This window comes from Dasypus novemcinctus, chromosome 1 (genome assembly GCF_030445035.2).
Source record: "Dasypus novemcinctus isolate mDasNov1 chromosome 1, mDasNov1.1.hap2, whole genome shotgun sequence".
Lineage (NCBI taxonomy): Eukaryota > Metazoa > Chordata > Mammalia > Cingulata > Dasypodidae > Dasypus > Dasypus novemcinctus.
In genome coordinates, this window is record NC_080673.1 from 38,363,477 (window position 1) to 38,387,505 (window position 24,029).

Consider the following 24,029-nt stretch of genomic DNA (forward strand, 5'->3'; position numbering starts at 1 on the left):
CCATGCTCCCCACTCTTCTCACATCAACAACTTCTTTCATTAGTGTGGTACATTCATTGCAATTGATGCGCACATTTTGGAGCATTGCCCCACAGCATGGATTACAGTTTACATTGTATTTGAAAGCATTCTAAAGCATGAATAAATAGGTAGAATAAAGTCCATTTTGGAGATCTGAATGGCTTTGGCATGTTGTAGGCATAGAGGCATGAGGCAGAGAGAGAGCAGATCTTTCCTTCTCTGTCTGTTCTATTAGCTCTTATGTTCAGCCCGAAGTTTTATGCTCAGACTCCTTTTTCCCCACACTATATTTTCTCCTTAGAAACTCTCCATCCCTCTCTTTGACTCACCATCGACTCTCATTCTCAAAACTCTGCCTCCAGCATTCTAAGCCCATCAACTCTCAGGGATCTTACAGTGCCTCAAAATTAAAATGACAGAAGTTGGACTTGTGATTTTGTCTCTCATTTTCCCATTTATGTTACTGGGACCCCATTTTTTCTATCCCTCAGAGTTATTATTTACTCTTCCCTTCCTTCCCCATCCTTCCAATTCAGTCAGTCCTTTCCTAAATCCTTTGTATTCATTTCTGCCAAGTGCACCAATTATATGTAAGGGCTTCTGTGATGTGGTAAGGCATTAGGACTCGGTGCCAGTCTGTTTTCATTCTTTTGGCAGCCATTGAAGCTATATTCATAAATGAAGTAATTCGCATCAATAAATTGAATTATCCAAAATCTAATTTTTAAGTTAAATTAAAGATGCTGATACAGTTTTGCTTTTTTTAAAAGATTTATTCTATTTATTTATTGCCCCCCCCCGGACCCCAATTGTTTTGTGCTCACTGTCTGCTCTCTGTGTCCATTCACTGTGCTCTCTGTGTCTGCTCGTCTTCTCATTAGGAGGCACAGGGAACCAAATTGGGGACCTCCCCAGTACTTACTGGTGCTGACTTTGCAACAGTTGAGTGAGGTGGGTTAAAGCATGGGAGCATATGGAGGACTCCCCACGTGGGAGAACTGCCTCATGCCTCCCTGCCTACAACATGCCAAAGCCTTTCAGATCTCTAAATGGGTTTTACTTTAAGTCCTACTGTGTAAGGCTATAGATCACATACCTTACCATGTATGTAATCACTTGGGAGAATTTGTCAAAAAAATGCAGATTTCTGGGGCCTACACAGATACTTTGATTCATTTGATCTGGAAGAGGACTGAGGCATTGCATTTTTAAAATAAAATCTAAGCAAAGTCATCTAAGGAGCATTCTTAAGAAATAGTCCTGTTGAAGAAATTCTACGTACTTAGTAAAGAAATAAAATATTCCCCTTAAATCCTTAAATTGCTTTATACAACTGCTCTTAAATTAGTCACCTAATATGCATTATTTGATCCCATAAATCTCTCCCAGTAGCTGATTATTTACTAAGATAATGTCTTTAGACAATTTCTTTAGTGTCTGGTTTTAACTGTATTTTAAATTTCAGTTTTAGTACAAGTAACATTTTAGGCCAGATAAGTCATCCATATTTTACATACCTGAGTTTATCAGATCCTTTGGTTTTAAGACCAGGAAACAGGTAGGAATTTTGGAGAAGGAAGGTACCACTTGTCTCATTTCCCATTTTGTCGATTGGAACTTGGGCAGGGCCAGGGGCCAGACTGGGCTGGGCTGGTGTGTTTCCTCACAGCGGACAGAGAGGCAGGCACAGTCTGAGACTGACTGCAGATTGTAGTGGAGGGGTGGATTGGAGTGGGAATGGGGCAGGGTGGCTGCACTAGCATTCCTAATGGAGGCTGTGAGCATACTTATTGTTGCTGACTTGGTAATAGTTGAGTGAGGTGGGTTAAAACATGGGAGCAGGACAGACAAGTCTAAGGAAAGGGGCAGCTGAAGACAGCTTGACTTTCTTTACCACACATTCTAGCTCTAGCCTAGGTTGGTGCAAGCACCAAATAGAGCTCCAATGCACAATGCTATAAATTCTCTCATTTCCTCCATCTTCCATTATCTTACTTAACTTTGAGAAAGTTGTACTGTTTTGTTAGGACATGCCTGGTCCAGGCAAAAGAGTATAGCTGAGAGGCCTGTGTGTACATTTCTCTCCTTGGCCCTGTCCACAGAGCAGATTGGGAGAAGTAATGACCAGCAGCTTTTGGAAATTCTTTCTAGTGTTGCAGCATTCTGGGACTTGTCTAGACTATTTTATGGACGTCATCCAAACTTTGTCTTATTTTTAAATGTTCCATAGTTTTACTTTTATTTTTTCACATATTAAATACATGTGAGGTCTCCTTCAGTTAGAAAGTCATAGTGAATGTCTCTCTCCCCTCCCAGAACTTCTCAAATTGAGTCATAGGACAACCACCGTGTTTCCCCCATCAGCAGCTGCTTTCCACAAGTTTCCTAACTGACCTGTCTTGTCATATGTGAGCAGATTTTGCTTTGAGACAGATACTTTTGAAGTGGGTATAACTTGGCTTTCCTTGTCTGATTTTTGTTTTTTAACAAATCAATTTTAGTCATACATATTAGTAAGGCATAAATCCATTCAAAGTGTATAATCCATGGCATCCAGTACAATCACATAGTTGTGCATCCATCACTCCAGTCATTCTTAGGGTATCTTCATTATTCCAGCAACAGTATCAACAATACTAAACGGCAAAAACCAACCAACCAACCAACCAAAAAATAAACTCATCACCTCTCAGTCTCTCTGTGCTTCCCTTGCCATACATAGCTGCTAGTTTGTTTCCTTCTCTCTATAGTTTATTTGTATTTATATTTTGTAAAAACAGTCTTATATATGCAATATCACCAGTACTCATATTTTACATGAGGTTTCACTATGTTTTGCAGTCCCAAGTACATTTATTAGATTTCCTTATAGTAATATAACTGTCCTTAGACTTTCTATTTCAACCACTGTCATACCCATATAACAGCTCTGCTAGTCACAAACAACATTTTCATTCATTTCCAAAGATTTATAAACGACTTTCTAATCAATTCTGCACAGATTTACCATCAACTTTCCATTCTCTGCCATCATTCTATTTTCTGGCAATCTATATTCTACTTATTAATTCCATGAGTTTACAAAACATATTTAGTTATAATAATGCAATCACAATCATACATTATTTGTCCTTTTGAGTCTGGCATGCCCCATGCAGCATAATGGGTTAAGAAACTACTGCCTACCACAAGATCTTGAGATGTGTTCTTACATTTTCTTCTGGGAGTTTTATGATTGTTGCTTTTATATTTAGGTCCTTGATACATTTTGAGTCAATTTTTGTATAAGGTGTAAGATAGGAATCTTCTTTCATTCTTTTGGATTTGGATATCCAGTTCTCCCAGCACCATTTCTTGTATAGACTGTTCTGGCCACCTTGTCAAAAATTACTTGACTGTAGATCTGAGGGTCTATTTCTGAGTTCTCACTCAGTTCCATTGGTCAATGTGTCTGTCTTTATGCCAGAACAAGCTGGCTTATTTTTATTTTTGTTTTTACCACTGTAGCTAAGTAATATGCTTTAAATTCGGAAAGTGAGAGTTATCCACCTTCATTCTTCTTTTAAAAGACATTTTTGGCTATTTGGGGCCCCTTACCTTTCCAAATAAATTTGATAATTGACTTTTCTATTTCTGCAAAAAAAAAAAAAAAAAGCTGTTTTGGGGATTTTTATCGGGATTGCATTGAATCTGTAAATCAGTTTGGGTAGAATTGACATCTTAATGATATTTAGTCTTCCAATCCATGAACACCAAATGTCGCCCATTTATTTAAGTCTCTTCTGTTTCTTGTAGGAAAGTGTTGTAGTTTTCTGAATACAGATCCTTTATGTCCTTGGTAAAGTTTATTCCTAAATATTTGATTGTTTAAGTCATTATTATAAATGGAATTTTTTTTCTGATTTCCTTCTCAGATTGTATATTATCATGTATAGAAATGCTATTGATTTTTGCATGTTAATTTTGTATTCTGCCACTTTGCTGAACTTGTTTATTAATTCTATTAGCTTTGTTGTGGATTTTCAGAATTTTCTAAATATTGGGTCATATCATCAGTGAATAGTGAAAGTTTTACTTCTTCCTTTCCTATTTGGGTGCCTTTTATTTTTTTACAAGCTTACTTGCTCTAGCTACAAACTCCAGGACAATATTGAATAATAATGGTGATAGTGGGCATCCTTTTCTTGTTCCTAATCTCAGCAGGAAAACTTGCAGTCTTCTACCATTGAGCTTGTCTCATCTTGTAAGCTGCTTAATGGTCATGTGCTCTGGCTCAGACTGCATTTTAATGTTTTATTATTGTTCTTAAATAAATATTTTAGTAAAAAAATTTATTCATTCAGTAAGTATGTATTGATTGCACTGTTTTAGGTGCTTCAGATAACAGCAGATAAAAAGCCTTGCTTTCATGGCACTTACCATGTTTTATTGCAATTAATTTATCATTATATGATTATAATAATAGTTTAAAATTTCATGGGATTGTGTTATCTCATTCAAGTTTAGAAGAAATATGGCTAACCAGTTCTATTTGGAATATTTTGTGGAGAAGTTTAAACACAAACCTGAGAGGTCTGTATTTAATGGGATCTGAAATAGGGAGTCCTTGGAGGGTTTCAGCGAGGAGAATGACATTACTTAAGCTCCGTTGTAGGATACGAGACGTGGTAGTAGTCTATAGCCGGACTCCATGGTGTTTTCTGACTGACTTCTCTTTCTTTCACGTACTTAGGTCTGGTCGAATCTCTGACAGCCCCTCGGAAAAATATACCTTGGCTTCAAACTGTCTGCCCTGCAGATCATATGGGAGCCTGTAGGTGGCAATAGTGAGCCAGGGATGAGTTTTATAACTGACCCCTCCTCATCCAGTCCCTCTTCTCCTCCACCCCCCCCCCCCGCAAGTGTCACCATATCATAAAGTGCTTCCCTGACCACCCCAACTGAAATAACGTCACCTCAGGTTGCTCTCAATCACTTAACCTTTCATTATTTTGGTCCACAACCCTTGTCACTAATTGATATTATATAATCATTTGTTTATTGCTCTTACCTCTCCACTAGTTTGTAAACCTGACTGCAGGGACTTTGTTTTGTTCATTGTATTGAACAGGATTTGGCAAAGAGTGGATGCTCAATAAATATTTATCGAATGAATGACCACCTTGGTCTGAGCATCCAGCAGAGGAATACCATGGGACTGTGTGCAGTTACCTAGCAACTAAATTTTGGGGTGTATATTTGAATAAGCATTATGTCAGGAATTTTCCCAGGAGAATTCTGTACAGTTCCTGGGTCAGAGCTAGAGGCAATCTGCCATATCGGATATGTAAGAGAAGGGGGTTGAGGAAGGGACCCTCCATACCTATAATAAGATGACGCGGTATTACATATTGATGAAGTGCTCATGGGGAAATTATCCTAAAAAAGTATATTCCATGAGCTCCACAGGGAAGACTGATATGAGAATGGGAGGTCATTTTCCGACCCAGAAAGATGCATGGATCAGCATTTGATTTCCTGGATTTTGGTAAGTAGAATTTCTTCTGTGTTGTGTATAAACGATGAAACAACGTGTTCTGAATTTTGACTCATCTTTGTTTCCTTATGGATGAGCTTGTCCTGGCTAGTCCTGCAAGGCAGGCTGTTCTTTAGTATCTACAGCCACAGTGGTTATCAGTCAAGAGTGTGGTTTACACTCTGGTCTTCCTTGCAAAATATTTCGTAAATATTTGGCTTACACTTCCCTGATTTTGCAAATCGTATCTTTGCTTACCGTGCGGAGGTCACTGCTCCAGCATTCAAGGTAATGCACACACTGCAATCTACTTTTGGAGAAGGTTTACACTTGTGACCTTTCATGGATGAAGTAAAGTTTCAGAATGCCAGTACAAACTGAGCCTTTGTCCACAGCATATTCTGTATGCTTTTAACTTGGAAAGGGTGGAGATTCAATCACACTAAAATAATAAGCCCAAAGCAAAGATGCAAATCATATAAACATTTTATTTAACATTGTGGGAGGTTAAAGCAAACGTGGGTGTTAAACAAGAGACAGTGCATCTTTTTCTTGATCTAATAGTATTTCCCATTTTTCATACTTTCCCCCTTTTTTGGGAATATTTTTTCTCAGAGATAGCTTATAAAACAAGATGATCCGAGTTTTCCTCAAACAGAGGACTGTCACCACAGACCAACTGAGCAGCTTAAAAGCTTTCTTCTCTCCAGAGCATATTTTTATGAATGTAGCTTGACAACTTTGTGTTACTTTGACACATGACTTGCTCATATAAATCTGCTACTGCTCACATTTACTGGCTAAAATTCTTCCATAGAATGAGGGATCTCAAACTGTAGATTACAGGATGATAGAAACAAGCAAACCACGGTCTTAGTAGCAGAAACTGATTTGACACAGAAAAACACTCAAGTCTCACCTCTCCCTTCCAATTTTGTCACCATCCAGGCATCCTCAGAGCATTCCTTTATTTCAGGCCAGCATTAAAAATGCCTGATTCCTGGCACTTCTGGCTCTGAATTTGATGCTTAATGCAATAACCCCTCTTTCTTTAGTCTCCAGTTGCTTCATTTCCTAAATCCTATTCACAACACATATGAACACCCCTCCATCTAGGCCAACTGATAAATCAAATGGAACAGGCTAAAAATCCAGTCTGTGGCTGCTGCCCTGCCCCCAGGGGTGTACTCCATCTTACGGTGCCCCTTGTTGTTTTTCTCATCTTTTATTTCCATAGTGAAACTAAAAGCACGTTGTTCATAAACAACTACAAAAACATTTTCATTTTCACTTTCCCTGGGCTAATTTTAAAAACAAAGCAAATATTCTAACAGACAACTTGGTTGCCCTTACTAGGATATGCATACTGTTACGTTGACTGGTTGTCAAACAATGCCAACAGCCCCTTTCCTTTCTGCCTATTTTGCAGAATTCCATTTTGAGGAATCAAACTATAAATTTGCTTAGATCTATAAATGGTTCACTTAAAAAACTAGACATATTGTCAGCATTGATTCAAGCTTCCTTGGACCACTCCCATGAATGTGTGTTCTCTTGACCTGCTGAGATAATCCAATTTTTCAAGTCTTACTGAGTTTGCATTGTGTGGTCACATCATAAAAACTGCTCCCATCTAGAAATTGGACTGAGAACACAAGCTAATCGTATAATGATTAAATTCAGGTTTGTGAAAGACTATTAAAGATCATCCAGGCATCCTTATCTCTAACCCAGAAAAGATGGATATAGACATAGATTTAAGTATATGCAAATACAATCAGGATCCTGTTCCAGCCGTGACTGTGATTCTCATAATGACACTTTGCACCTGTGTAACACCTTAGATTAAGATGCTCTTCATGTTTGCATTTAAAAGGGCCCCCTGGGTTTGAACATCTGTTCTGGCACAGTGACCATGCATATGTCACGTAACCTCTCTATACCTCTCCTTCATTTCCAAGATGTAGTTAATCATATCTACCTCCTAGCCTTTTAAGGATTAAATGAGAGCTTATGCAAAACAGCAACAACAAAACCACAGCATGGCATTTGTCATACAGAAGATGCTCAAAATCAGTAGCTCTTTCAGTTATTCCTTCAAACCTATTTCACTTATCATGCAGTCGGGAACTCTTCTTCACTGATGGATTAGCTCTACATAATCAAATTCAAATTCGACCAGTGATTTTTGAAAAAAGGTAAACAAAACAGACAAAGAGCTCACAGACCTAATTATCAACATACATGAAGACTCTTAGTAGTAGATGTTGTATTTTCAAATCAGAACACAAAGAGTTGGATGGTAAGCAGTTTTGGAAATGATTATTTCAGTAAACAAGCTCCATGACCTATGAATTAAATGATTATTTTGGCTTAAATACTACCATATTTGTTTCTCATTCCTCTTTCCTGAAATTCATTAATCATTTATCATTTCTCAGGAAAAAAAAGAGCTCAAACATGGACGAGAACAACCAGTTAAAATTTAATACACCCAAATAATACAAGACCGAATGCTGGGACAATGTAGGCCACTAAATTATTATTGGCTCTTTTCTCCTGGAGAACATTTTTTCTAATAGGATTTTGATTTAGGAGTTGTGATTGTGGTAAAAGCAAATATTTTCTCTAGAATTTTGTTAACACATCTCAGGTTCCAATACAAGTCAGTAAGCAGCTAGGAATACAAGTACTCCCTTCTAAAATGGGATAAATAGAATTCCGGTTTCCTCAATTTAAGTATTTACACCCTTGTGCATATTATAAGATTACATGTATATATAAATTTAGCAGAAAGTTATGAATTGTTACCTTAAGTTCAACAAATCAATATTTCATATTCTGCAAAACAAGCACCATGGTAATTCCATGCTTGGCTCTGAACATGCTTTGTTTGAAGACTCTTACTGATAGTAAGTGCACTTTCTACAAGACATGCAGTCTAGTTAGCTACATTATCGTTTTGTGATTCCTGATAAGTGAATTTTCACCTAAATTAAACCAGGTACTATTTTCTCTAGAGAACATTCCAGAATAGGTGTGTGGTTAGTTGTAACAGATGAATTATTAAAGACAACTTTCTGTAGCTGGAAAAACAAAGTTCATTCCTCGTGAACCAAATCTACCTATAATTTCCTCTTAAAATCCTATGAAATTGCAATACCTATTTATAGAAATATAAATGATCACTTTTAAATATTTGGTGGTTTATAAATCTTTTGAACATTTATTTAGTACTTTCTGTGTAACCTACAATGTACTCAGCATATTACCTCACTGAATCTGGACAACAGCCCCATGACATGGGTATTAGAAGTGTCATTTCTATTTTAATAATGAAGATACTGAAACTCAGAGAGTGCCTGGGTAACACAGCTAGTAAGTTGGAGAGATGGTATTCAGACTCAGGCAGAATGACTCCAACCTCTTAGCAACTGTTCATGTGTATTCTCCCCAATGAGGCTATCTTCTCCTTGAGGGCAAAGACAATGAATTATTTACCTTTTATATTCAAACCAGATGATATTAGAGAAACAATCAGTAGCATAACAAATCAATTATTGTGAAAGACCAATAATTAGGTATTTTTTTAATATATATATTTTTTGATTGGTAATATGTACATATGGTCAAAATTCTAAAGTACAAAGGGTATACAGAGAAAATTAAATTCTTTCCCAAATCTGTCCTTCAGCATTGCCTTCTATATCTCACCACAGAAACGAACATGGTTAGATTCTGATGTGTCTTGAAATGATGTCAATGCATATACTAGAGTGTATGTATATACATTTGATTGTATTTTTTAAAGAAAAATACACAGTGGTAGAACACTTTTATTTTTATTTCATAATGTATCTTGGAAATTCTTCCATATCAGTAGATGAACTGCCTCTTTCTTTTAAAAGGCTGCCTAGTATTCCGTTGTATGGATACGAAATAATTTAACAAACTCTTATTGATGGACATTTATGTTATTTTCAACCTTTCATTATTGCAAATATTGTGCATATGTTATTTTGCACATGTATATGTGTAAGATAAAGTCTCACAAGTAGAATTGCAGAGTAAAAGGATATGTGCATTTTTAAATGTTGATAGATATTGCAAAATTACTTTGCCATAAATGTACAAATTTATATCCCTACTCACATTTTATGAAAATGCTGGTTTCCGTTATCTTTGCCAGCATAGTATATCAAACCATTTTGTTATTCTTAATGTGATAGTATGGTATATTCAAATCTCTTATTATGTAAGAGTAAGGTTTTGAATATTTTCATATGTTTGAGTTGCATTCATATTTCTGTTTCCATGAACTGTAGCACCTGTCCTTTGTTTTCTTTTAAGTTTGCTTTATCATTATTCCTATTGATTTGTGAGTGCTCTTTACATATTAAAAAGTGTAGTGCATGTCTGTGATAAGTATTGAAAAATTTTTCTGGCTTATATTTTGTCTCTGATTTAGTTTATGAATACCTGCCTAGGAATATTTTTCTTTTATGCAGTGAAATTCATCAACCTTTTCAGAGTTTTTTTTAGGTTATATTTAGAGACACCTCTCATAGTTAAAAAATGATAAATAATTTTTCCATATTTTCTTCTAGTGCATTTATGATTTCTTATATTTAAGTATATGATTAATTGGAATTCATTTTGACATATGGATTCAGGTAAAGATACAATTTAAGTTTTCCCCATGTAGCTATCCAGTTGTCCTAACACCATTTGCTGAATAATTTTTCCTATCTTAGTGCCAATTTTGTTTTATATACTAAACATTAAAATATATTTAGGTAACTATCTTTTAATTTATCTATATAAATATCTATATTTATCTGCCTGTCTGTCTGCAATGTATCTGTCTGTCTTTCATGTACCAGTAACATTGTTTAAAATGTATGGATTTAAAATACGTTTGAAATTTTGGGAGATATTTTCCCTTAATTCCTCTTCTTAACTTTTAGAATTTTCCCACATAATTGGGTCTTCCCCCTTTTCCACTGAATGTTAGAAACAACACATTAAATTCTTTAAAGAAAAGAGAAAAGGAGAAAGAAGAAAAATTCCTGTGTATAATATTGGAATATCAATGCAACCTTATATTATCATGGAAATCATTGAAATCTTCTTATTTAAGAATATAGTAGGATTTTTTTTCCTAATTCTTATTTTATATCCCTCAAGCACTATTTGGGTTTTTAAAAAACATATAGATTTTGCCTATTTCTTGTTAAATTTATCCCTAAGCATTTTATCTAGTTGTGTGTGTGGCTGAAATGAATGCTGTGTGTGATATCTTTTTCTTCTTCCTTTATATATTCCGCTGGCTGTTGTTTTTAGAGAGAATGGCAATAATTTCTGAGTGGTAATTTGTATATACCTGCTTCTTTATTAATAGCTGCTTTCTGATGGATAATTCATTGACTTATTACTACCCTTACCCAAGTCATTTATTTTACAGCTTAGAAGCTTTGAGAGGTGTAAGATGTGTAAACTTTAAAGTATTACTTACAGCCCAATTCAATTCAGTTTCACCAAATAATTATGTGCATTACGTATTGATTTACTGGGAGCTGTAGCCATAAAAATGAATGTATAACCTAATGGGGTGGATACAGCATGTGTATAAATGCCATGAAAGAAGTAAAGGTGATTTCTAGGGTTTCTGTTTTCATTTTGGAGGGGTAGGAATCATAAAACAGGACTTTAAGTTTGTGTAGGATTTTGACAGTCAAAGCTGCTGGGGAAGGAATAGTGTATATGAAGGCAATATAGCAGACAAATCTACATGGAAAAAAAGAAGAAAAACAAAATTGAAACGTAGGATTATATGGATGCATATTAAGGAAAGGTTATGTGATTCAATTTGGTTAGACTCAAGGGTGTAGGAAATAGAATCAAGGAAGAAAAGCAGCAAGAGCAGGAAGGGACAATTGTTATATCTGCGTTCACCATGATGGAAGATACAGAGTCACTGAAGGTTTCTGAGACGGTTAAGATCATAACCAGAGCTACATTATGGGGAGCTTAATCTTTCAGCGGTATGACAAATGGCTTGGAGCATGAAGTGACTGTAGTGGTAGAAGATAGACCAGTGTGCAGGCAGTCTAGACAAGCAGTCTAGACAAGAAATAATAAAGGCCTCTTCTAGGATGTTGGCAGTGGGAATAGAAAGTAAGAGGAAAATGGCAATAACATTGTGAAAATAGTTTTGATAACAAGACTTGACAACAGAGCAGATGAATAGATAAGGACTATTAGAAATATTGTGAGACAATCATGTTAGTATGGTGATGTGATTGGCAATAAGCTGTAAGTCTGAGAGGAGAACTACTAAGGAAGAGAGAAAAGGCAACAAATCTGGTTTTTATTTATAGAGTTTGTTATAATAATTATTGAATATATAATAAACATAAATATTTATCTTCAATTTCAAGTTCAAGCATAAAATATCTCTCTGCAAAGACTCAGAATTAAACACTAAGTGTTAGCAGCATTTTTTTCATATGAGTTGTAACTGTCCATAATAAATTTCATCAAAATTTGCAGTAATAGGGGAAGACAGACCAGTTTGTCAAGCCCTCAGTGTTGTTGCAAGTAACTGTGAATCTTGTCCTTCAAGGAGTGAGGCCTGGTGGTCACTGTGGGTCCCAAGGGGAGGGGGAGGGAAGAGGGGAAGAGATGGAACAGGGGGTATTTTGAGGGTGATGGAAGTATTCTGCATGATCTTGCTATGATGGATAAAGGCCATGTTAAATGTCATCAAAACTTATAAAAGTGTATGGCCCAAAATGTAAGCCATGACGTAAACCATTGACCATGGTTGGTAGCTATGTTTCAACATTGGTACATCAGTTGTAACAAATGTACCAGCCACATATACAATGTTATTAATAGGGGAAGGGGGAAAAGGGGTAGGATGTTGGGCATATGGGAGTCCCCTGTATCAGGCACGTGACTTTTCTGTAACCTAAAACTTCTTTGAAGACAAAATGAAAAAAGTAAGACACTGGGGGAATAAATGGAAGAAACTCTCATTGTACATACAGGACAACAGATCCTACGATGATGACAGGCAAAATGTCAAAAAAATTTTGACATTTTAAAATTTTAAAAATATTTTTACATTTTAAAATATGTTTTCATTATTGTTTATTATGCCCCAATTTTTTATTTTTATCTTTTATAATATTTTGTACTTTATTTCTTATTTTTAAAACTATCATTATTTCATTTTCTTATTAATTGTATTTGGCTACTTTATTGGCTTCATTTTTGAAGATGTTTTAGATCACAGAAGGGTGCCACCTGTGACAGGGGAGGATCATTGGTGTCAGTGTCAGTTCTGGGTGATGCATGGGAAGAAGCTCACATGGGCATACAAATAAGGCATATAAATGTGTTCAAGTGGTCATGGAGCATTTTCATGATGGGTGAAGATTCACACAATAACTAAAGGAATATCAAATTTCCATCTTTGAGAGCTCTGCTACATTCTCTAATGAAACACCAAGAATCCCCAAGTACAGGGGCAATAACTAGTGAAGGAGGATGGCCCATTGACAGGCCTTGATATTGATGACTGTGATTATGGACCTTTACTCTTGAAATTGAAACTTAGCCTAGTATTATAGGGTACCTAAGAGTTACCTCCCAAGCTCCTCCTTGTTGCTCCAATGTGGCCTCTCTCTAAGCCTAACTCAGCATACAAATACAATCCCTTCCCCCCAGAGTGGGACATGACTCCTGGGATGAGCCTCCCTGGCACTGAGGGATTACTGCCAATCACCAACTAGCAATGCAACTGGAAAAAGACCTTGTCCAAAAGGGAGAAAAAGTAAAGATAAATGAGTTTACAATGCTCAGAAACTTCAAAGTGAGTCAGGAGTTCATTCCAAGGTTACACTTATGCATGTCTCAGCAGGATCTCATTGACTGCCAAAGTAAATACTACTCCAAATAGAGAGGCTCTTGAGGGATGTGGAGACATCTAGACACTATAGTCCAGGCAGATAACTCAAGAGTTAGGTGCCTTGGCAGTGGACACTACTTTGGAATTTATGCTCCCCAGTATGACAGAATTGGACTCAGTTGTGGCTTCTCTATTCATGGCTCTTCTGACCTTCTATTTGAACCTATAATTAGTACTAGAGTTGGTAGGTGTATGTCCAAGAGACTTAAATCTTTGGCTGTCCATGTGCCTGCTGAGTCCTGAATCTCAGCAGAGTTGTAAAACCTACTCTCCAGTTCATTGGCCTCACCCAGGACAACTAACAAGGAGGTGATGGTGGACAACCACCATACCAAGGAACCAAGAAAGTCTACAACTGCAAGCAAGAGATTCTTATCCATGGAATCTATGGGATTGAAACGCCCTCTCAATTAGAGGTGGAGTGGGCATCACCATCCCAGAATCCTCAGGGTTGGGGAATAACCTATGGACTAAAGTAGACTTACTATAGTATTCTACTATAGACTTACTGTGATTCTAGCAATGGAAGAAATTATATCATTGATGTGGAGGCAGTGGTCACTGGAGGTTCTGAGGGCAGGGAAAGGGAAAAACAGGTGTAATATGGGAGCATTTTTGGGATTTGGGAATTGTCCTGAATAACACTGCAATGACAGATACAGGCCATTATATATCTTGCCATAACCTATAGAATTGGGTGGGATAGAGTGTAAACAACAATGTAAACTCTAATTCATGTTTAGTGGCAATGCTCCAAAATGTGTTCATCAATTGCAATGAATATACCACTCTAATGAGGGATGTTGTTAATGTGGGAAAGTGTGGGAGATGTGAGGCGTGGGGCATATGGGAATCCCCTGCATTTTTTATGTAACATTTATGTAATCTAAGTATCTTTAAAATAATTAAAATTAAAAAGAGTAAGACTAACTACTGAAAAAAAAGATTGGTTTCAGAGGAAGAATTGAAGGCTAACAAAAAATAGGGAAAATTTGTAATAATGGCAACGCTAAATAGAAAATTATTCAATGGGAGATGATAATAAATGTGTTTTCCCAGTACACTGGGAAGGTCTGGAAGAAGAGCAAAGATGATGGCCTCCCTCCCTCGTGCCTTGTTTTGTTCCTTTCCTTTCAGCCATGTTTCTAATAAGATGTGTGGGAGGTGCATTTTCCTAGTCCCTGCCTCCTGTATCCAGACTGTTCTCTGAGGTAGGGGTTCTTAACTATGGCTCCGTGAGCTTGAATCAAAATTTTTAAAAAAACATTATTCTTGTGGGGACATATTGGTGTGGGTGAATACATTGATTAAATAGTACACAGTATAGTGTGGACTTAGTAAGGGGTCGGTGGTTTTCACCTGACTGGCAAAGGAGTCCCTGGAACAAAAAAGGTTAAGAACCCCTGCTCTGAGGATGGAAGTTCCGGTAAAACAGGGCCTCCTGCCTCTTTTCCCCTCTGTGACAGACGGTGTGGCATGCCAGCTGGTTCTGCCAGACAAAGGAAAAAGTTGAGCTCAGACGCTCACGGACAAACCTGAGATCCCATAAAAATGGTCAACACAGAAGGGCAGGAATAAATTTCTAGTGTCATTCTTTCCTGGGAATACTGACAAATTGGGTCATGGCGGGAGACAAAGTTTCCTGTTGCAGAACCAATTTTATCATACGCTACAATGGCAGGTTAAAAAATAATTACGTAATTTCATCCCTATGGGGCGGAAAGGAGTTTCTCTAATTTGGCTTATGGCACCCTGCTCTTCTTTACAATCTGGCCGGGTTTGTTCTGGTCGAGGTCAGATGCTCTGTTTGCCCTCCCAGCCCTGTACTGGAAGAGATTGCATCACATAGTCCCCTCCTCTTGGCAATAGCTAATGCTTCACTAGCCTTTGGAGATGATTTTGCTCCAGAGGAGAAAGGTTGAACTGGGCCAAAAAAGGAGGAGCTTGAAACTGCAAAATCTGGGAACCTGAATGAGGTAAAAAGAGACGGGAAAGTCTTCCCTGCCCTTCTGATAAGGAGGTCGCGTGGTCAGCTCCAGTCATTGGCAGCCACATCCATCCGCGGAGCTGACATAAAGGGACTCCCGGAGACCGGCGGCCACAACGCAGACTTGCAGGGCTCGGCAAAGTACCGGGCACCCCCAGGCGCTATGAGTTTGCCCTTGCACCCCCCGCGTTTGATTTTCTACCTCTCCACTCTTGTATTGCTCTCTTCAACATGCCTGGCAGTAAGTGCACTGTTCACAAAACCTATTTGTTTTAAAGGGGAAGCTGAAAAATAAGAAAATACATGGTGAACACTGAAATTTCTGTATTTTTTTTCTCTAGTATATTGCTACCAGAGAGAACTGCTGCATCTTAGATGAAAGATTTGTAAGTAGTTTTTGTTTCTGGCTTTGTTTGAACTGGGGAAGGGCCATAAAGAAAAGGAATTCTCTTACGAATGTCATTTGGCACCTTAAATATATATTTTTAAATAGTCTAGGTTTTACCTATTTTTATGTATAGACTTTAAGTGTAGCTTTAATCAAGATTTTTAAAATATTTTATCGTTATATTTTCAGGGTAGTTATTGCCCAACTACCTGTGGCATTGCAGATTTTCTGTCTACTTACCAAACCAATATAGACAAGGATCTACAGACTTTGGAAGACGTCTTAAATGAAGCTGAAAACAAAACATCAGAAGTAAGAGAACTGGTCAAAGCAATGCAAGTCGTCTATAATCCTGATGAACCATCAAAACCAAGTGAGGAATTAAAGGTTCTTGACCGAAAGAATAAATTAAGTTCTGTTATTTTTGGTTTTGTTATTCCACTTGCTTAAATATTTTTTGTTTCTAATCCCATATATTTTAGGTAGGGTAGATACTGCTACTCAGAATTCCAGGAAAATGATAGAAGAAATTGAGAAATATGAAGCCACAATTTTAACACACGAGTCAAGTATTCGGTGAGCATTTTTGACTTAGTTTGTTCTACAACATTGATTTAGTTTTTATTCAGCATTCCAAACTTCAGTGTGATTTTTTATGTTTTTTATTTTTCCATTTAAAACATCCAATTGATATTAGGTCTGCTGTCTTGAACAAGTGGGGTAGGAGTTTGTAGTGTAGTATTAATTTATTGTTTTGTACTTGCTTTTTAATAATCATGTGGGAGAAAGGTGGTCTAGATGTCTGCAAAAACTCTTATGATCATACTTATCAAAATGTTTTCTCCCATATTCCCCATTTGTTTTACAATGTAAATTCAAATTGATGGGAATTTGAGTGTCAAAAGTAAAGTTTTGTGTAGGTGTTAGCAAATCAGCATTAAGGTATTAACGAGTAAAAGCATCAGAAGGGTCTTGACTACTAAATTAAATCATAATGAAGGTGGAGCACAAAAAGAAAACATGTCTTAAGAGAACAAATTTAACAAACATTGTAAAACTACGTATTTATCATAATGCAATGAACTCACAACTAGGTCATCGCCTATTTTCACTAAGATGCTCTTTTAACTGCTTCCCAGGGTCTCGTAAACTTTCTGAAACAGGATCTCATTGACAGTTTTGATTTCTTCCTCAATTTTTTTTCCAAATTTTTCTCAAAATAGCATGACCAAGTAAGAGCAGAGCAATAGTGGTCCAAGAGGGGTTTCTCACGTTTCTGAGATCAGAGGACTATTGTTATTTTTGTTAACGATTGTAATTTGTATTGTTATTAGCCATCACTGAAGTTAAGGAGACTATTGTCCAGAACTTTCCTAAGGCACAGTAGAGAAAAAAGTGGTCAGATAGTTTGCCTTCCTTTCTTTACCTCAAAGAAAGATGTAACAGTTTGTGCACTGTAGATAGTTTTCTCTTATTTCTGAATATATTCAAAGTTACCCTATGAAAAACTACAAAAGTAGGATTTTTAATTTCCCCAGATCTTTTCTGAAGCTATGTTAACAGAAATATTAAGTGTTTTGTTATATGTAAGACACTGCCCCACATAGTTTTGCCATGTAAGTTATAGTTTGAAGAGGATAAATTGATCCTCAGTAGACCCACAAATGAAAAAGAATAATACTTCATCACATTTGAACTACTAAACAGAGCCTTTCCTGCTTCATATTCATCAGCAAATATTCCTAATAACCAGGCTTATCAGTTGTGTAGATCATTATCTGCTCCTCCTTATGCATAAGGTATAAAAATCAGATTGACCCCTGTGCAGTGCATTTGTGTTTTGAACAAGGACTTTTCAGATTTTTTCTGTTCAGAGTTGAAATTGTATGTCCCCATTGTAGGTGGGAAAATTCAGGTCAAAATTGTATTCCTGTTTTAATTGAACTTTTTTGTTTGTTTTAAAAAAAAATAGAATTTTATTCACTTCAACCTAGTTGTATAATTTCACAGTTTCCCCAGGAATTTGACAATTAAAATAATTTGTCAGGAAGTGATTCTTGAGAAAATAAGGGAGTATTTATTTAAGAAAACTCAAAATTATTCCTCTGAAGGTAACACTCTATCATCTTATTATTTTGCTTGTAGATTTTTGCTGGATATATATAATTCAAATAACCAGAAGATTGCTAACCTGAAACAGAAGGCACTCCAGCTTGAAGCAAAGTGTCAGGAACCTTGCAAAGATACAGTACAAATACATGATAAAACAGGGAAAGGTAAGTTAAAGATTTGTATTAGTATTATATTCACCAAAGTCGATACACAAAGTAAAAATGATTGTATGTGTTGGAATGTACAGGACTAATTTGGAAGGTGTCTAGATTGTAAATCTAAAGATTCCAATTTCCTGAACTTTTCCTGAGTAGCTGAAAATTGTTTGAAAGGAATGATGAGATGGGGAGCAAGAAAATACTTCGTTTGGAGATGAATAGTTTAAAACATGCTTCAAAGCTCTTTTCAAGGTTGAGACACTACCCTGGATTTCAAACCACAGTAAAATTTCTTCTCCTTCTTCAGATTGTCAAGACATTGCAAACAAGGGAGCCAAAGAGAGTGGGCTTTACTTTATCAAACCTCTGAAAGCTAAGAAGCAGTTCTTAGTCTACTGCGAAATCGATGCATCTGGAAATGGATGGACTGTGCTTCAGCAGGTATTTTTTCCTCCTTTGTATTTAATAAATGCCCACATTGTTTCTGCCACATGCCAGATGATTTTCTAAGCGCTTTGATCATTTAACCCTCACAACATCCCTCTGAGGTCGGTACTATTATTACCTTTATTTCCAGATCGGAAAACTGAGATATAAGAGGTTCAATAACTTGCCCAAGGTCACATCATGATGAGTAATAGAGTCAGAATTCCAGGCAGTCAGATTCCAGCATTTGTACTCTACACTATGCTGGCACTTCTGATTTAGATTCTTGATAGCACATAAAAACAGTATTGTAGGGATATAGAAATAGAAGGGCCTTCTTTCATAGGTTGCTCATCACAGGAAGACCCCCCAGAGGACACAATTGTGCTGTTGTAAGACAAGCGCTCTTTGTTGCCTCTGGCACGCACTGAGGATCCTGGCTTGCCTACCTTCAACCACTGTTACAACTATTCCTGCAGGGGGATTTCAGAGGGAGTAAGCAGTGCAGGCTTTGACCTGAGAGACACATATTGAGCAATGGGTTAACCATCCACAAGCAGCACAAAAATCAGCAATATTGAGCTGGAGTCTGAAGTCCTCTAGGTCTCTTTAAAACTACCATTAATTTAGAATTGGTCATGTGCTAGGCATGCTTCTAAGTATTTCTCTTACATTCTCTCATGCAATCCTTGCAGCAGTGCTAAGAAGTAAGCATCAGCCTTCTCATTTTGACAGATGAGGACACTGAGGCAGCTTGTCCTAGGTCATTTAGTTAGTAGATGATAAAGTCATACACTCAATATTTCAAATAAAATATGCATAACTTTCCTTTATGTCCACTAACAATATTTGGTTTCCTTTTGTCCATGCAAATGTGGACTTAGAGACTTGATGGCAGTCTGGACTTCAAGAAAACTTGGATTCAATATAAAGAAGGGTTTGGGCATCTGTCTCCTACTGGCACAACAGAGTTTTGGCTGGGAAATGAGAAGATCCATTTGATAACCACGCAGTCTGCAATACCATATGCATTAAGAGTGCAATTGGAGGACTGGAGTGGCAGAACCAGGTACTCTTTAGAAAGGACTTTTTAACTTTTTACTGTAGGGACCATCTGAAATGTACACTATTCAGCTAGACCAATGGCCAAGGCAGTCTACCAAATGCATTTTCATCGGACCATTTTCCCCAGGAATTACTTTGGTTCTTGGGCAGTCCCAAAGAGGTAGTCAGATCCTATCCTTGCTGTATCTGAGTATTTTTGTGCAATCTACTATCTCTGAGTATCATTCAAAATAATACTGATATTTATTGAGATTTTAATATGAAGTTGAAATTGAGCATGAAATTATAACCTTATCTAATCCAAAAAACTATTTTATTGTGTAGGTACTGTTATTGATCCCACATAATGGAATAATTTGCCCAACCTCACATTGTTAGTAAATAGCAAAGGTGGGATTTGAACTCATATAGTTGATTCCAGAGCCCACCTTCTTAACCACTATCCTGACTGAAAAGCCAATCCATCTTTAAATTTCCCAATGCTTTAAGGTCCAATCAGCCAGGCCAATCCATGGGCTACCTTAAAATTAAATTAGCCCCCTCCCGTGGTGAGATAGACCTCCATTTACCCATAGAGCTCTCTGGGTCCTTTGAGCATTGCATACCTAATTAAAATGAGGAGAAATATCCTAACCTCTTGTCATGTCTTTGGAATAAAGAAATACATTCCGTTTCCAAAGAGGTAACTTTTTTTCCCCCTCGTATACCCAGAATAGTACCATAGTACTACAGAATTATGGTCCTCTTTCACTATTTTTTTCTGGGGGAGAATCTCAATCTGACTTCTACAGTTCATGCTTTGTGGGCCACAAGGGACTAGTTCATTTCACTGATGCTCTCAGAAGCCCTTCTACTTTTCACTACTGCACTACCTTAGGAAAGAAAATTCCCTTTAGAACCTTACCCTTCCAGTGGTATGAGTGGCTAATGGTGCTGTAACTCCTTCTACTTTGATGCATTAATTAATGATCACTAATTGTCAGGTAATTTCCAAGGTCTATGATAATTGTACACACAATGCCAAATATTTAAATAAAAGTAGAAAATGTGAAATTAGTCAGATTCATCCAATCATCTTGACTTAATGTTAGGCTCTTATAGGCAAAAGATAGACTATAGTGTGACGTTTTCAGTTTTCACTGGAATGTCCTGGAACCTTTTTAGACCCAGGGTGTCTGTAAGCTCTGAACTGGTTGGCACATACATTGATTCTTGCCAGATTTGCAGAAAGCATCACTCACTGAGCATTTTTCAGTCTTAAGAAGCCCAGTTAAAATTCCAGTCAACTCTCTTATGGAAAAAGGAACTTCAGAGATCCTTTTTGAAGCTCAGGTTATGGATATTTTTCTTCCCTTCTTCCCAGTTCTGCAGACTATTCCACGTTCAGGGTGACACCTGAAGCTGACAAATACCGCCTCACATATGCGTACTTCATTGGTGGAGATGCCGGTGACGCCTTCGATGGCTTTGATTTTGGTGATGATTCTAGTGATAAATATTTCACATCTCACAATGGCATGCAGTTCAGTACCTGGGACAATGACAATGATAAGTTTGAAGGCAACTGTGCTGAACAGGATGGGTCTGGTTGGTGGATGAACAAGTGCCATGCTGGCCACCTCAACGGAATTTATTACCAAGGTATGGCTTTTTTTTTCAGATCTCTGAATCAGTGTATGGTCTATATTTTTACAAAAGGTAATAGGTAGATATAAGGAAGTGAGAAATTACTAGTAAAGTAATTGTAGCTCTTACCATGCCATGTTTTATTTGACGTCAGCAATGGATAATGTTGAACTTATACCTAAAATAAGCCTCTTTACAAGAAACCCACCTCATGCAAACTATCCAGTGGTTTGTTATTGTACTTGAAGCTACCATCATTGGAGTTGGCACTTATGGTGTTCTCTTGTAGGCATATCAAACATATGATCTGAGTAGACTAAGTATCACATTTATGCTTAACACATTAGCTTGGTTCAACTTCCCATTAGCTATGTGCCAGATATAATCAGTAAGCTGATGTCTGAAAGGATAGAATAAAGAATAGGGAAGTACTGGCTAGGACAGGAAGCCATGAAAGCTTGAGAGGAGAAGACACAGGTCTGAGGAATATAGGCTGGACTCACTTTATGACTGAGAGGCAGGTTATCGTTTAATATAAAGCTGGAGAGGCTCTGAAGGTTGGCTTTTCTTACCATCCAACAGTTATGTGCAGGAAAGCTTTACTGATGTTAAGGGATCCATCAAGAATCTTAAAATATGGTTATCTTATCTACTGATGCACAACCTTCCCTCCTCAGGGTACTGACCTGGGGAGAGCCAACTTGGAATCTTGTCAGAGACTGTTTGTACTTGCCCTTTGTTTTTCACTACTCTTTTTGAGAAACCTAACTTATCTTTACATCTACAAACCCCACCATTAGAAGAAGCTTTGGGGAGGTGTTTAAGCGCTATGACCAGCGTAGCCATTTTGATAAACTCTGGTACACTCTAATATTGAAGACAGGTAACTCCTCACATTGCATGAGATCTGTCTGGTGTCCAGTGACTAGGAAAAGGTGAATCAACCTATTCACTTTATAATGGTGATGTAAAATAAAATTCCAGAACCATTTTCTAAATTCCCTCATACTTGATGCAATTCTCCATCAAATTGTTTTCAGCTAATCTGAGATCACCTGCCCAAGAATCTTGTGATTCCTGCCGTTCTGGCATGCCTGAGAAAAGATGGTCCATAACAGTTGAATCAGGGCGGCTCAGCTTAGGGAAAGAGGCCATTGGGGGACCTCTGGGGTTCTTAACCCTGTTACTAGTGAATAAAGTTCAAGAGTGGATGAGGCTCTGACTCAAAATACAGATGTAAGGGATTGTTTAAGAGTAAATTATTTCAATTGGGAATTGAGATTTTAGGAATTTTAACAATATTTTCAATTGGTACATAAACCTATAAAGTTGATGTTAGTGGTAATGAACTTCAAAATGTACTGTTCTTTATAGACTTGCTGAGGTAAGGAAATTCAAGAACAATAATGTGTATGTCTACAACTTGTTTTAGGTGGCACTTACTCAAAAGCATCTACTCCTAATGGTTATGATAATGGCATTATTTGGGCCACTTGGAAATCCCGGTGGTATTCCATGAAGAAAACCACCATGAAGATTATCCCATTAAACAGACTCTCCATTGGAGAAGGACAGCAGCACCACTTGGGGGGAGCCAAACAGGTCGGAACAGAACATCATGTTGAGATAGACTATGACTAAACCATTTCACACGGGCGTTATTTGTAGAGAAGAACTACCATGTTAATTTCTATTGGCCCAAAATTTTTCAAAAAAATTTCAAAAACATTTCTCTTGCTATATTTATTAACTTTTAGTCCTCTTTTAAGAATTTTTATCCTTAAGTGGAAATTCAAACTCACGTTGGAGTATATTCCAAATTATTGAACTCAGTTGTTATAGAATCCTTATTTGAGGAAAGAACATTTTGGTTTATTTCCTAAATATGCAATAATAAAACTACTGCCATGTTTTATAATGGTCAGTCTTGGTAATTATTTTTTGCTTTCTATTAGCTCTTAAACATTTTAGCATATACTAATTAAAAAAGTAAATTTTAGCATTTCAAATGCCTAAATATTTTCCTCATGGTTATTGCCCCTAATTCATCCCATATTTAATTCTTTTTAAGTGAAGAGAATTGTGTATATATATATATATATTATATATATTTTTGTTTTGGTCATAGGCTGGAGACGTTTAAAGACCATTTCAAAAGTGATTTGCTTTTTTAAAGGACTTTATCTGAACAGAGAACTATAATATTTTTCCTATGAAACAATGGACTTGCAAAGCCTCACTTCATATTAAGAATAAAAAGAACCCATGTTGAAAACTCCACTAATAGTTTTATGCTGGTGATAATTTTTCTACATGCCATTTCAATAAACCTTTTGTTCGTGCCTTTTATTTACCATTAAAAAGTCTCTTTCCTTCAGTTAAGTAATTACAGATTGAGCAATCATCAGTAGTTACAAAGTCCTCACTTTAAAAGTTAAACACCATACCTGACTCTTGGGAAGTTACTAAGGAAACAGAAATCATGGGTTTAGTTCTCCAGGGGATATAAGATAAAAGGCCAGAAAGCACAAGAAAACATCATTAACCATTAGGGACATGCAAATCAAAACCACAGTGAGATACTATTTCTCATCCAATAGAATGGTTGCTATTTAAAACAAACAAACAGATAATAACAAGTATTGGAGAGGTTGTGGGAGCAATATGAACACTCATTCATTGCTGGTAACAATGTAAAATGGTGCAGCTACTGTGGAAGACAGTTTGGCGGTACCTCAGAAATCTATGTATAGAAT

At 36.9% G+C, this 24,029-nt stretch overlaps 1 protein-coding gene across 1 annotated transcript; it reads left to right on the forward strand.

Annotated features, from left to right (window-relative positions):
- Positions 1-15,517: 15,517 nt before the first annotated feature.
- FGG (fibrinogen gamma chain) lies at positions 15,518-23,622 on the forward strand. The gene is made up of 10 exons (XM_004446464.5): positions 15,518-15,739; positions 15,840-15,884; positions 16,076-16,259; positions 16,369-16,462; positions 18,032-18,162; positions 18,464-18,597; positions 19,467-19,651; positions 21,011-21,288; positions 22,706-22,875; positions 23,402-23,622. Exons 1-10 carry the CDS (start codon positions 15,662-15,664, stop codon positions 23,414-23,416), a joined length of 1,314 nt encoding a protein of 437 aa, XP_004446521.1. The 5' UTR covers positions 15,518-15,661; the 3' UTR covers positions 23,417-23,622.
- The last annotated feature ends 407 nt before the right edge of the window (positions 23,623-24,029 follow it).

What these genes read in the sequence shown, in the direction of transcription:
- FGG (XM_004446464.5), top strand. Translation starts at nt 15,662, where the DNA reads ATGAGTTTGCCCTTGCACCCCCCGCGTTTGATTTTCTACCTCTCCACT. An exon ending in TCTCTTCAACATGCCTGGCA is followed by an intron (nt 15,740 to 15,839) that starts GTAAGTGCACTG and finishes TTTTTTCTCTAG; the next exon opens with TATATTGCTACCAGAGAGAA. An exon ending in CAACGGAATTTATTACCAAG is followed by an intron (nt 21,289 to 22,705) that starts GTATGGCTTTTT and finishes AACTTGTTTTAG; the next exon opens with GTGGCACTTACTCAAAAGCA.